The 13,373-nt window shown below is 45.7% G+C and overlaps 3 protein-coding genes across 4 annotated transcripts; 1 reads left to right on the plus strand and 2 right to left on the minus strand.

Annotated features, from left to right (window-relative positions):
- Positions 1–30: 30 nt before the first annotated feature.
- Fkbp14 (peptidyl-prolyl cis-trans isomerase Fkb14) lies at positions 31–9,228 on the minus strand. Of its 2 annotated transcripts, none has more exons than XM_017231641.3 (5): positions 9,093–9,228; positions 7,006–7,195; positions 1,031–1,119; positions 772–959; positions 31–609 (listed from the first exon to the last, which is right to left on the minus strand). In XM_017231641.3, exons 2-5 carry the CDS (start codon positions 7,191–7,193, stop codon positions 430–432), a joined length of 645 nt encoding a protein of 214 aa, XP_017087130.1. In that variant the 5' UTR covers positions 7,194–7,195; positions 9,093–9,228; the 3' UTR covers positions 31–429. The 2 variants fall into 2 exon arrangements, with proteins under 2 accessions (XP_017087130.1, XP_017087129.1); XM_017231640.3 differs by having other exon boundaries at positions 760–959.
- Positions 9,229–10,292: 1,064 nt separating this feature from the next.
- Positions 10,293–10,588, plus strand: LOC138926158 (uncharacterized). The gene has a single exon (XM_070279110.1). The coding sequence runs from the start codon at positions 10,335–10,337 to the stop codon at positions 10,539–10,541; it is 207 nt and encodes a 68-aa protein (XP_070135211.1). The 5' UTR covers positions 10,293–10,334; the 3' UTR covers positions 10,542–10,588.
- A 37-nt stretch (positions 10,589–10,625) lies between these two features.
- TAF1C-like (TATA box-binding protein-associated factor RNA polymerase I subunit C-like) lies at positions 10,626–13,367 on the minus strand. Its single transcript, XM_043210962.2, has 2 exons — positions 13,234–13,367; positions 10,626–13,179 (listed from the first exon to the last, which is right to left on the minus strand). The coding sequence occupies exon 2, from the start codon at positions 13,175–13,177 to the stop codon at positions 10,667–10,669; it is 2,511 nt and encodes an 836-aa protein (XP_043066897.1). The 5' UTR covers positions 13,178–13,179; positions 13,234–13,367; the 3' UTR covers positions 10,626–10,666.
- Between the last annotated feature and the right edge of the window lie 6 nt (positions 13,368–13,373).

The following is a 13,373-nucleotide window of genomic DNA, read 5'->3' on the forward strand; positions in this document are numbered from 1 at the left end:
TTCCTTTTGGAGAAATAATTCCCAATAATGTTAAGTTAGGTGTATTCTTTATTGAACTCCAAAGTTTCCAATTGACTTTGTCGTGTGTTTCTTGTTTTTTATAAAATATGATATGAACGCCAAGCACAAATTAGTCACAACTTGAATATAACAACCTATAAATGTATATAAAAAAGATGTTCATTCTCGCTCAGATTGTATATAATTTAAGCTACGTCTAGAACCGATTTCTAGAACTAGGGACTCCGACTCTGTAGAACCTCGAATGGGTCGAATGTTTCTGGATCTATATACAAAATGACATCGAAACGCATCAGTCGCACTCATCTGATCTTCTATATATTTCTTAGTGTGTATATATTTATTTTTGTGTTTCATATAACTTAAGCACTCGTGTCCCTTCCCGCCAGGCCCTGCCTCGCCAGGAGCCTACAGCTCGTCGTGCTTCGGCCCGGAGAACTCGTCGTGCGAGATGAAGCCGTTCTTGTCCTTGTCCTCGTGCTGGAAGATCTCCTCCACCAGCTTGTCGTTCTCGGCCAGCATGTTCTTCAGCTCGTCCGAGTCCTGGCCCTCGACGGCGGTCATCTGTTTCTTCAGGTATTCGCTGACCTGCAAGGACAATAAGCTTTTAGTCTAATCCTTACGAGGATACTATCTCTAGAGAGGAAGGTATAGCTTTTAGTAGTTTGACCCTTGACCCAACGGATATTTCAGTGAAGAGAGGGAGGAGGAGATATATAACAAAAGTGCGATCCATACATAGACGATTACCTCTTCGCGACTCAGCTGCTTGTCGGCGTTCTCGTCGATCTCCTTGAAGACGTTGGTGGTGGGCGGGGCGTTGCCGATGTTGATCAGCTCCACGTCGAACAGGAGGGTGGCCTTGGGCGGGATCACGTTGCCGGCGCCCTGATCTCCATAGCCCAGCTGGGGGGGAATGGTCAGCTTGCGCTTCTCACCTGGTTCGAGGGCAGAACAAAATCCAATTAGAAGGGTGGACTCTCGTAGTGGACAACTTTGGGGTACTTACCCACGCACATGTTGAGGAGGCCCTGGTCCCAGCCCTTAATCACCTGGCCGGCTCCCAACTGGAATGTGAAGGGCTGGTCGCGGTCGAAGCTGCAAAAAACGGGAAAAAAGATGAACCATGTTGGCCGCAAAGTTTGAAGTGCTTACAGGTGTCGCTGGGGAATCCCCCAAGCCAGCATTCCTCCAACCCACCCACCAGCCACCCCCTTGAAACCCGAACAATTCATCATTTCTTTATGACTCTTCTGTCTTTTTTTTTGCGAGTCTATAAAAATTATTTATTTGATGGCCTTGCTAAGCGAATTTACTTTAATTTTTTAAGCGGAAAGGAGGATCCCGTCTCCGGAGACAGGAAGGAGGAGGCCTGCTCAGGTATGCATGAGAATGTCGCGCCTTGAGCTTGATGTATGATGTGGCACAGTTGCAGGCTGAATTAGGCATTTGATGATGATTATGATATATAGGATTCGCAGCAGCCCCGGGGGGTGGCACGGGTTGGGGGCGGGTCCAAAATAAAAACATAAACACATTGTAAAGTGGGTTTTATGGGTCATCATTGCCAGGCTTTGTTCTATAGAGTGCTTTTCATGGAATTTTAAATCAAGGGGCGGATATTTCACCAATAAATGTTATAACTTATAAGATAACATTGTAAAGATATAAAAGATTAATACAGTTTTTAAGTGGGTTCTTGTTTTTTAACAAAAATATTTCTATTAAAACCTTAAGTTAATAAGGCCCCTAATCCTCTGTTTAAAGTCCTTAATATAGCCCTAGTTCCCGCCAGTTCTTAAGGGCTAAAGTACCTTAAACTTCGATCCCGCCCTACGGACCTCCAGAGATCCCAACTTGGCAATTGAAATGTGTCGCCTGGGCCTGCTCCTGACTGCCGGAAAAGTTTCCCTTCTCTCGTCATTATATTATTATTGTTGTTTCTTGAGAAAGTTGCTTTTTTAAGCGGTGCGGGGCCAATGTTTCTTTAAACTTTGCTAGGCCTGGCTGGCGGGGATCTGGAGAGACAGATTGTTGCACTTGTAGGAGCGGAAGGGCAAACAAATGATTAACAAGACCCCACCCAGACCCCACCGAGGGCTGGGGGGAAAGTTCTGCTCCCCAGCTAGTCGAGTGCCAGCGGCCCCTGTCTGTTAAATATTTTATGCGCATCTCCTGGGCATTTTGCAAACATTTCTACATTTTTACATGCGCTGCCTGTTGTTTCAAATTCCTGTTTCGAGTTTGGAGTCCCGGGCTCATGACGATGATGATGGGGCAAGTGGCAATGCGCGGTGGCACAAGTGGCATGCGGATTGCCGCTGAATAATCCACCCAACCGATGTGGTCTCCAGCAGAAAAAAAGGGAAATAGATGGCGGTTAAGTGTGGCTCCGGAGCGGAACCAAAGTGTCGTCGTCTCCGCCGCCAAGACCGCCTCGCCCACCGCCGACACGGCTGGCTTTCGCTCAAGTGCAAATCTCCTGATGAAATAAAAAAGCGTACAAAATTTGTATCTTCCTGTATCGTCATCCCCATGTGTGTGTTCCGGGGATTACTCGCCAAATCCAAGACACCTTGGGCTTCTTGTCTTTGTCTCTGGCTGTGGCGCTGGCTCTGAATTTTTATTATTGCATTATTTTCCATGAATATCTAGTAATCGTACTCGTATGCGAAACATTTTATAGATCTATGTGGCAGCCTTTATCCCTCAAGTACTTTGCTCCTCAAACCCGCTAATTTATGCGATTCTGGGTCTTAAGGGAAGAAACCTGGCCTACCTTTCTTTCCAATTAAAGCCTTACCCGTTTAATCCCCAGAACTTTAATCGAGAACCGTTTAAAAACGTATCATAAATAAATTAATAAATCGTTTAAACGTGTTGATTGTTTCAGTCAGCAGCAGCCCCACTCCCGACCCACTCCAGACCCATCCCAGACCCACTCCAGACCCGGACTTCCGTGTTCTCCGTGTCCTGTTTGTCCCACCAAGGTGTTCAAATATTTACGAATTACCGAGAAGCTCAAACAAAAGGTCAGCTGGCAGCCGAGGTGATACCTGAATCCACTCGCAGGTGGACAAACAAGCTACCGGTGCAGTCGGTTATGCAATTCTGTTTTTACCAAAAAGTCAAACAGAAAACGCAGATATTTTGCAACGCGTCTTGCGGGCGATTTGCAAGCGGTTTTTCCAGCCTAGTCCCCGGAGAGGTGGCTGGAGCACACATTCTGGCTTTTTTGGGAACTTTTATGGCCAGCACATTATCATAAAGTCGAGCGAGAAATGTAAACTCATTCATCCACTCCCTAAATATTTAATAAGTTTCGATTTCATTCTTCCACTGGTGCCTGCTACTCTTTTTTTTCCCATTTTTTGCTGTTTATTTTGTATCTGAATCCCGATTCGAATCTGTATCTGTATCTGCGAATTGCGAGCCAGGTCCCAACGCATCGCAAAATTTAAAATGCAACTGAATGGGCGCCCAAACATCCGTTTGCCATCCTACGTGATTCCGCACCACGGGTGGTGGGCGGTGGATGGTGGGTGGTGTCCTGGACGGGGGGTTGCGCCACCCAAAATCATACCACGTCACTGGACGACTTCAGACACATTCAATCCAATCAAATTGAATCCTTTTGGGCCCCCTTGATGACCTCGTTTTATGTGTCCGGCCAAGAAAAGTTATAAAATCAAATATGCAACCACAATTCCTACACCTTGCAGGGTATCCACCACCCCTTTTGGGGCGACAAGTTGCGATTAACGTGCACCACCAAGGACAAGCACTCCGGCAGGACCTCCGCCCGGCGGACTGGTCTGGTCAACGTGCGAACAATTCACACAAAAAGTCAAAACTTTGAACAACTTTACAGGCCTACACTGCAGGAAATCAAGTTCCTTGATTCAAGTTTAAGATATTTTAATTATTTTATTTAGTTTTTAACTAAAAAGTATCTTAATAAAGTATCTCAATCCTCCCTTAAATCATTTTTTAAATCAAAAAACCCTTTTAAAATTCCCCCAGTGCCTAGACAAGTACCCTGCAGGACTCGCAAATTTATGCCCCAGCTGACGGCATCACGTTCCGACTCCCAAAAAATGGAGAAAAAATAAAAAGTGCAACCGTTGAAGCTCATTAATTATTTAAACTATCTACAAATGTGTCTGCCTCGAAGACTTGGAGACTCGGAGATGTATATTCGAGGCAAGAGCTGCCATAAAAGTCAGACGGCTGTTGCAGCAGCGGCAGTTGATTGCTTCCACATGGTAATGAGCTTTAGATTTAGTGGCCAACTCCACGGCCCGCACTTTGTTGCACTTCATAAATGTTGTTGTTATTGTTGTTTTTGTGTTGCAGCCAATGGTGTCAAGGTTCGAGCCATTCAAGCAGAGCTTAAGGCTTCCAGACCACCGGACCACCAGACCCCTTTGTCCCCCAATTCAAGGTTGTCGTTGCAACTTTCACTTTGATGCAACTCCATGTTGCTGCTTCTGTTTTCTTTTTGTTTTTTAAACGCACTTTGCTTTTGGACATTAAATGGCAGTTGTTGGGGCAGGGAAAGGGGGTGGCCGGGAGCTGCCACTTGGCGCTCACAAATCATGACAGCCGAAAAGCGACAACATTGCGAGTTATGGCCCGATGCTTCCAGGTAGCGGCAGGTACCTTCAGGTAACTGACTTCTCATCTTTTTGTTGAAATTTTTTAAAAATAGTTTCACTGAGAGAAAGAAAGGGGTGCTTTCTATTAAAAATAATACTAATAAATCAATTAAAACAATGCTCTAACAGGTTCTCCATTTGGCTTTGTCTGGAGGAGACTTTCTCCCAACAATTTACATATCGCTTTTAATTGTCGCACAAAGGTGTGAAGTGGCCTGGAAGACCAAATATGGATAATTTTGAAAGGGTCTTTATATGGAACTGAAGACCTTTCTTCAGGTTTCTTCTCTTGAAACTTTAACCAGTCGAGTCACCTTTTTTTTGGGAGATACTGGAAACTAAAGTAACAAATTAATTTCACCCAGCGAGTGACACCACCATGTTGCACACCCGAGAAGCTCCATATATCATAGGAGGTAAGAGGTGAGAGGTGAGAGGTTGGAGCACCACCACCAGTAGCTCCACCAGCGGGAGTGTCTTCGTGTTACGCGTCAACCTGATTAGAATATAGCGGCCCGGGACTAAATAATTTATGCCGCCGAATGGAGGTCTGCGGGTCAAAAGTAGAGCTCAACTTGTTGCCACCAGAAACCGAAGGTGAGGGGAGGCTCCAGCCATTGACAAACTGTGGCAGCACGTGACTTGGCCATGGCTATGACAGGTAGACTTGATGGACTCCACTCCGGCTCGGAGACAATGAAAATAAAAGCCAACTGGCACGTGACAGAACTCATCCAGCGCTCATCCTTTTCATTATTGAATTAGTTATGATGAGTTGGAGAGGAGAAATAATTTTAATTGTCCGAATCGTAAAGGACTCGACTCATTGCCCTTTTTCGGGTCTCCTCGAATGAGTTGTAATCCTTTTTAATAACAATTAAGCACGTATGCAATTGGAGGCTCTTTTACGGCTGTGTGCTTAGGACAGTTTCCACTTTGATTGGCATTTCAATGGGCGACTCATCGGCAGGACCTGTCTGCTGCACGAAAGTATCCTTTTTGCCGTCTATCTGCCTCTTCAAAGGCAGCCGATTACTCAGGTCCTTGGCTCTCTATTTTTTGCTGGGAAAAGCTTAATTATCCTGGAGGTGGAGTCTGCTTTCAGCCAGCTAATTTCCGCTGCAACCATATGGCCTTAAGACCAACTCAGCTTCGGGCCAGAAACGGCTTGAAAGATATGGCTTTTTAGCATAAAGCAGGTTGAGGGTTGAGGTGGAGGAGCTGTCGACATCCTTGACTGCACTTGACTGGCAAAGTGCCTTGTTTGTTGGCCCGAAGTTCGAGGGCATTTAAGCCGCAGCAACAGGTGGTAAGCCAGCAGCCAAAGGACGCACTCTGATTGAGTTAGTTAGTTGGCCAGCCCGAGACTTTGCTTCGCTAAATTTAACAGCAATTGCGAAACTTTTTAACCAGGACCTGGACCAGGACGAGGTCTCTGGGAGACACAACTTTCACATAATTTGCCACTCGGTGTGCAACCAAAAATTGTCTACTAGACAAGTCAGCCCGAAAAAGGACAAATTTGTGCTTCGCAGACATGCTTTCCAAGGACATGGAGTGAGTGACAGGTGAGTGGAGTGTTCTTGCTTCAGTTTAGCATAAAAGAAGGATTATAAAATCATTTCCTGTATGTGAAACACAATTTTCTGGCCATAAAATTAAATCAGAATTTGGTAGAGCAGATAGCACGACTGAGAGACTGTCAAAAATGGGTTTTTGGTTATTTATTTATGAGAGATAAGCTAAATCTAGGTTCGGTTATCAACTCCTGATAGGGAACCAATTTCAGGAGATTACACGGCCTTCGAACTGTAGTAGCCCCTTCAGCAGAGCTTCAATAATGAGCTGGAAGTTATTACTTTTAATATTTTACTTAACTAAATGAAAGCCTCTGCCATTAACCTTGCCCCCGGGCTAGCTCACTGATTTCTTCCCAAAAATAAAGCCATAAACCCAGAGAGCCACGTCACTTCCCATATATGTTAGGTCTGAAAAGCGAAACAAAAAGCTTGAAAAATCAGCTGGGGTTTTGGGGTGGAGTGGCGATAGAAGAAAGGGGGGCTCATTCATGGAAAGTGCAGCTGCAACAATGCAACAATGAGATCGCTTATCAGTTGGCGTCTAATTTACGACAATGAGCCGCCCTGACGACAGACCGCCTGACCGCCTATGCCGTGCAGCACCACCACGGCTTAATCCCCCAACGGATGGAGAATAATCTCCGCGACGAGATTACAGAATGCCCCATCCAAACGCCAGCTTTAAATATATATTTTTTGGGCTCTGAACTCTGGCATTATTACCACAACTGGGGGGGGTTACTCACCTCGAGTCGAACTTCTTGCCATCGGCCTGGAGGGTGCCGGTGTAGTGCATGGTGAGGGAGTCGCCGTTCTTGGACTTCTGATCGCACACCTCCGGGGTGCTGATCACCTCCACCTTCAGGTCCTCGCCGCGGACGAGGCTGCTGCTGGCCACCAGGAGGCACGACAAAACGAGAATGGACTTCAACATGGCTGAAATGAAGAGGATCGGGATGGGAAAACTTGATTACTGGATGACCGAAAAATAAATGAGACTTTCGCAAAAAGGCAGAACGTGTTTCCACACTAGTCAGCAGGGTAGGGCTTCTTTTCAGATTTAAGATGGGGAATTTGAGGGGTTTTAGACCCTTACTTATAAACTTACTAATAATACTAAGACTTTGTTAGAGCTAGTTTAGTTTAAACCGGTATATATCCCTAAAATCGGAGCCCATTTTATGAAGAACCTTTAATTAATGTTCATAGATCCAAGAGATATGGTTTAAAACCCCTACTTTACCCTTAAGCTTATTCCGATTATACCTTTTACCAACTCGAAACTAAACCAAGTCACCAATGTGGCCTCCGCTGGAGGTGATCGTGTTTTATATCGCCAGGCACGTCTATGATGAACCATCCACCTGCTCCCCATCATCATCACCTTCTCCGGCTTAATCATCGGTTGCACAAGCCTTAAGTGTTAAAATCGAATAAACCAATTACCCGGAAAGGTATAACATCTTTTTGTTGTTTTTTTTTTCTGTTTTTTTTGCTCAACAGTGTAAAGTTGAAATTGAAAATTGAAAGAGGGGCGCCTCCGATTGCGATTGCGAATGGGATGCGAACAGCAGAAATTAGTCATTATGCAAATGTGCAATTCATTGCAGAGCAGGTAGGGGAGAGGAGGGGGTAGGGAGCTTGGTTTTGACCAACCGGCCAGCTTTGACCATCCGACGAGCAGCTGGGGAGGGGATTATGCAAGCCAGAGCCGAAAATTATTGCGCGTTTTATGGCCTCGTACACGGTGGCGTATGCGTAATGTCCAGCGGGGTAAATTCCAATTGGACGGATGGTTGGATGGCTGGATGGTGGGTGCCCAGTGGAGGCCTCTTCGAATGAAAGTTTTGACTGAAAGCGGTACGCGTAGGTCGGCCCACACAAATAGATACAAATAGATATGATTTTGCAAAAAAAATTCCAAAAAAGGCACTCTCGAAAAATACAAAAAATAAAATATAAAGAGCCACTATGTAGGGGAGAAACTTTCACTAATGGAAAGGCAATGGTCAAGCCTCAATTACGTGGAATCGGCATTAACATTTCTCGATCTTCAAAGGAGACTGCTCCGTTTCTGGTTCACCTGCACTGAGAGAAACTTTTACTGAAAATCTCTGAAAACTGGAGAATACATCTTCGATCTTAGGGTGACCCAATTTCTTCCTGTGTGCTCTCTTTGGACTTCTTCAGTCCCCAAAAAACCTGTTGGGGGCGAGCTGATTCTTCTTTTTCACCTGTGCTTTCTTCTTCTTTATAAAATGCGATCTTTTTTTTATGAAGAGTGAAGAGTTCAGTGAACCGGCAGTGGTGGGGAGTTTACCGTTTTTCTGTCTTCGAAACCCGAACAGTTCCAATTGACAGATCCACGCTAAACGCTTCGGAAAATCTTCCCCCCAAAACAACACGTCATGGGTTTTTCTTTTCTTTCCGTTCCGTTCGCTTTTCCAAAAATGCTAATTGTTGTACTGATCGTGATTAGAGGAAAGCAACAACAGCAACAACTCGCTGTTGGAAACTTGGAAACCGCCCGGCAACATTATTTACGACTTTTCGAAGCGATAAGCTCTGGGTCATCTCTTTCTTGTACACACACATGCAGTGACTACTACTACCCGGACCTCTCTCTCGCTCCTTGGGGCCTACCAGCGGGGGGACCTGTGTGTGCGTGGACTGAATATGAATGGAAGAGACACGACAGCAGTGGCAAAGTACACGCTTTCTTCGATTTCTCAAAGCCGAATTCGTTTCTTAATGAGCACACTTTTTTATATTATTTTCTTGTTTTTAATATTTACGCTAAGCCAGGCAGGCAAACAGCCGTGTGTTGCTATACCTTTTGATTCCACAGATATCACTCGTGGGGGGTGGGTGGATATGCGGATGCGATGGATCGGCAAGAGGAAGACGACGACGAACAACAACAACACGCGATCACGGTAGGAGAGAGACACGTCTGCTTCGATCGAAGTGCGAAAGAGAAATGCGGCCCCAACGCCGCTATCGCCGCCGTTTTCTAGCTTGGGGAATGCGGGTCTTCGGGGGAGAAAGAGACTGCTGGCTGGAGAGCGCGAGCACATCGAGCACTTTGCAACACTGTTTTCACAGATTGGCAGCATTTTTCAAAATGGGGATTTAATCTTTTAAAATTTTAATTATTTTAAATTAAAAGTAATATTACTTATGATTTGGCATTGATTATTAAAGAAAAATTAAACAAATAAAAGAAAAATCTAAACCAATCGAGAGTAGTAAGATTAAAAGTATAAACTTTCACGATCAGTTTCAGAGTTTCAATTATTTCAAATATTTTTAGTTTTATGAAAATGTAACTAGTTTTAAACACTTACAGGTGAAATGAAGTAACTAACTTATTTCAGAAAACCAACTTCTTTACTTCTATAAGCAGGTTTTAGAAAAAATCCCAACCAAAAACCGAAGGATGCGAAACATATACGGAAACCAGAAGACGCGCAACCTGTTCGAATGGCTTTTCCAAGACAACTGAATGGAGTCTGTGGAAAAGGACACCGAGTCCTCTTGAAACTTGCAGCATGTTGCAGCAACAATTGGAGTCTCATGTTGCTGAAACCTTAAGGTCACGCCCATTATTGCAAAGGCGCAGGCGCTGGGTTTTCTTAGTGGGCGGAGCTTAAGAATTAAAATAATTAAATGATTTTTTATCAATTCCTAATGGTAAAATATATATAATTATTATAGTGTAAATTTTACAAGAAATAAAAATACAAAATTAGACAAAAATTAAATTAAAATAAATTAAATAATTTTTATAAATAGCTGGATCATTTAAACCGATGATATATAAGTTTAATTTCCCAGTATAATTATCAAATAATTGCTGGTCAAAAATTCTGAGATAAAACTCAGACCATATACTATGCATGGTCCAAGTAGGGGCACTCCCATGGAATCTGTCACCCTTGGGTCATTTTACGCCCCACTGGGCAGCCAGCAATAGGCGATAGAACGAATCAATTAAACAAAATTCATTGAAAATCAGTCGAAATCAGTGGCACTCTCAAATCGGTCGTGTGGTGATCTACGAAAACTGTCAAAAATGGTCAACGAAGTGCAGAACAAGACCCCCCTGGGGGGGAATCGATCCCTAGGATACGCCTTGAAGCGCCGGAACGATCGATTTGTGGTGGAGCCCATCGGAGGAATCATCAATCCAGCCTACGAGCCCGATCTGGGTGGGGATATATCCGCACTCAGGGAGAACAATACAACCTGGCGAGTATACTATAATAATGGGATTACTTAAGCTCATAGTTAAGCTCAAGGCTGTTCGTAGACTCTGGAAATTAATTAGCAAAGTCCATCAATGTTTATTTTTAAAAAACAAAAAATAATACAAACAATATTCATTATACTTAAGGTAGATAGATTCTAGAACCCCTTGACGTACTTCTTGGGCTTCTTAACTGGCGTCGGATTACTACTATAACCACATTCGATGACTGTGTACTGTCCTGGGAGCAAAGTGGAATGCAGGCGCTTCTTGGCCATCTCAGACAGTTCCTTTTTGGGGCTTATCATCGGGGGGAGGCTCGTGTTCAGGCCGCCCTCCTCTATTTCTTCGTCGGTTACTTTCGTGAACTCCGCTGTGGTGGCAGTGTATACCTTGGGCAGGCTGGTACCTGGAACATTGGGACGACCGTCATCCTCGTCGTGGGGCTTTTCTGGCTTCATGGGCAGCTTGTTCAGCCAGTCAGCCATGCGCGCCTCCGGCTCCTGGCCACTATCCTCCAGGCGCTCTTGAAGCATTTCCCTGCTGACATCCCGCGTGTGATCGAACTCCTCCATGTCCCAGATATCCAGCAGCTGGACGGACAACATGTCCGTGTAGCGGGACAGCTGGTAGGCGGACTTCTGCCAAGGACCGCGACTGATGCCCCTGTCTTTTTGGAAATTCTGTTTTCCGGATTTGTTCTTCTTGGGGGACGCCCCTTTCCTGATGTTCTTCTCCTTTTTTATTTTTTTCTTCTTCTTCTTGAAACTCTCTTTTGAGGATTCGGTCTTGCTGTCCGAATCCTCCGAGTCCGGAATACCATAGTCTATATCTACGTACTCTACAATGGTGGGCTTCTCGTCGACCTCCGGCAGCTTGGCTCCATCTCGCAATATTTCCCTTATCTCGGGAATCGTTTGCACGTCGGTGCATCGCAGTTTCTGACGCTCCACCCGCTCCTGCACCACTTCGCCACAGTATCGAATGGCCTCGGTGGTGTGGAGACCGGTTCGCATCTCCTGAATCAGCTCGTCGTTCTCCCGAAGCGACATTCTTTGGCAGTAGACATCCCCCAAACTATTGGCTGTCAAAAGCTGGGCAAAGGCATCATCGCTGGTCCTCTCCAGGCGGCTGAAGCGCATCCCCGTTGTACAGGCCTTGACGCGCTCGGTCAGATCGGCGTATATGTCCACATAGCCGTTTAATCGGGCCTCCATCAAAGCTTCCTCCAGGGTAGGTGGCTGGTAGGGCAACGCGGGTGAGAACATTTCGTCCACGCTCTCCGCCAGGTATCCCTTCATTTCGCAAATCCTCTGATCGTTCGGTACAAGTCCACTGAGCGCCACGTACTCGCTGCTGTCATGGGCAAAGGTGTCCAGGAAGCAGGGCGGAAAGGTCATCTGATGGGTCCAGGTCACCACTGAGCGATCGGTGAGCTTCTTGCCCAAGCACCTCAGATCCAAACAGTGCAGCTTATGATTGCTGGCCACGTAGAGAAGATTGGGGTTCGCGCTTCTGGCCAAGGAGGAGAAGGTCTCGCAGTTCCTGGAGTGCACGCTGCTGGCGAAGCAGGGATTGATTGGTTTATCACATCTGACGTCGACAGTGAGGAGAACTGGTTGGGTAAGGTAATGAAAGGTGCTGCCGCTAGCCGGGAGTAGTTGGGCCCAAGTACTGGCCGTCTGCTGGAGTCCCTTCAGCAAACACACATCGTGCTTGGCTATATCCTGTTGGGTCTCAATATTCACAAATCTCAAGGAGCGATCCTGAGAAGCTAATGCCAAGGTTTTGGGATCCCCCCAAGACTGAGCGGCACTTATAAATGGAGCCTCGTTGCAGCTGTACTTGCTCTGGCAAACAAGTTCGTAACTAAGCTCCTCATCCTCGGTCTCTTTCTCCTTCAACTCGTAGAGGACTACTTCCTTGAGAAATCGGGTCAGGAGCATGTTTTCGTGGTCATCCTGAAAGCTCTTGAGCGGCAGAATTTGAAAAATTTCACTGGATGCCTCTTCCATGTGCATGGAGAGCTTGGGCGTCCACATTTCCGCTTCGGTTTTCACCTCGGAAAAGTGGAGGTCCCTCAGGTTGGGTCCACTGGCGTGCATGGCCATGCTGCCCAGTTGAAACGGCATGGTGTTGAGGTTACCACCCGTGTAGTAGTAGTCATAGTTGTCCCGGAAATGGGGGTTGTCCTGTCTGGCTATTTGCTCAGCCAAATCGAAGATGCTCTTGTCGTAGACATTCAGACTCTGTTTCTTCTCCCGCTGCTTCATTTTTTTGGTACGCCTCTCGAACCGTGTTCTGGACTTGTGTAGTAGCCGCAGCCAGTCGTAGTGATTCTGCGTTCTCTGGTGGCAGGGCTCTAGGCCCGGCGTGTGTCCATCCTTGGCCACAAACAAGGGAACAGGCACCGTCACCATGCAGTTGGGAAAGACTTGTTCTGCGTGCATGCCCTGGTCCTTCAGCTGCTGGCCCAGCATTCCCAAATTTTCAGACGGGTGCGTAGAATGGCACGTATTGTGCAGTGTCTGGAGGTTGAATTGCAAGTTGTTCTCCGCCGGGTCCTCCTCAAAGTCGCTCCCAGAATCGGAATCATGGTCACTTGTCTTGGAATTCTTCAGGGCACTCAGTTTCGCCACTAAGAGAGATTTCTCAAAGCACCGAGGCATGTCTAAAAAGATGGACACTTTAGTTTGGAGAAAGGTTTAAGTCAGGCTTAAGATACTTTTTGGTTGCCCGATTTGTTAATTTCTATATTTAAAAAACAAAACAAAACAGCATGGGAAGGTGGTTTTTATCGATAACGATGTTTTGTAGTGTTTTCCAACACTGGCATAATTTAGAGAGCATATCGATATTTAAAAA

The sequence above is a fragment of the Drosophila bipectinata genome, chromosome 2R (genome assembly GCF_030179905.1).
Source record: "Drosophila bipectinata strain 14024-0381.07 chromosome 2R, DbipHiC1v2, whole genome shotgun sequence".
NCBI classification, from domain to species: domain Eukaryota; kingdom Metazoa; phylum Arthropoda; class Insecta; order Diptera; family Drosophilidae; genus Drosophila; species Drosophila bipectinata.

Excerpts from the sequence above, each read along its gene's own strand:
- Fkbp14 (XM_017231640.3), bottom strand. The coding sequence starts at position 7,193 with ATGTTGAAGTCCATTCTCGTTTTGTCGTGCCTCCTGGTGGCCAGCAGC. Across the intron at positions 1,120-7,005 it reads GGCAAGAAGTTCGACTCGAG|CTTCGACCGCGACCAGCCCT; the intron begins GTGAGTAACCCC and ends CGTTTTTTGCAG. Across the intron at positions 960-1,030 it reads CCTCCTCAACATGTGCGTGG|GTGAGAAGCGCAAGCTGACC; the intron begins GTAAGTACCCCA and ends CCCTCGAACCAG.
- LOC138926158 (XM_070279110.1), top strand. The coding sequence starts at position 10,335 with ATGGTCAACGAAGTGCAGAACAAGACCCCCCTGGGGGGGAATCGATCC.
- TAF1C-like (XM_043210962.2), bottom strand. The coding sequence starts at position 13,177 with ATGCCTCGGTGCTTTGAGAAATCTCTCTTAGTGGCGAAACTGAGTGCC.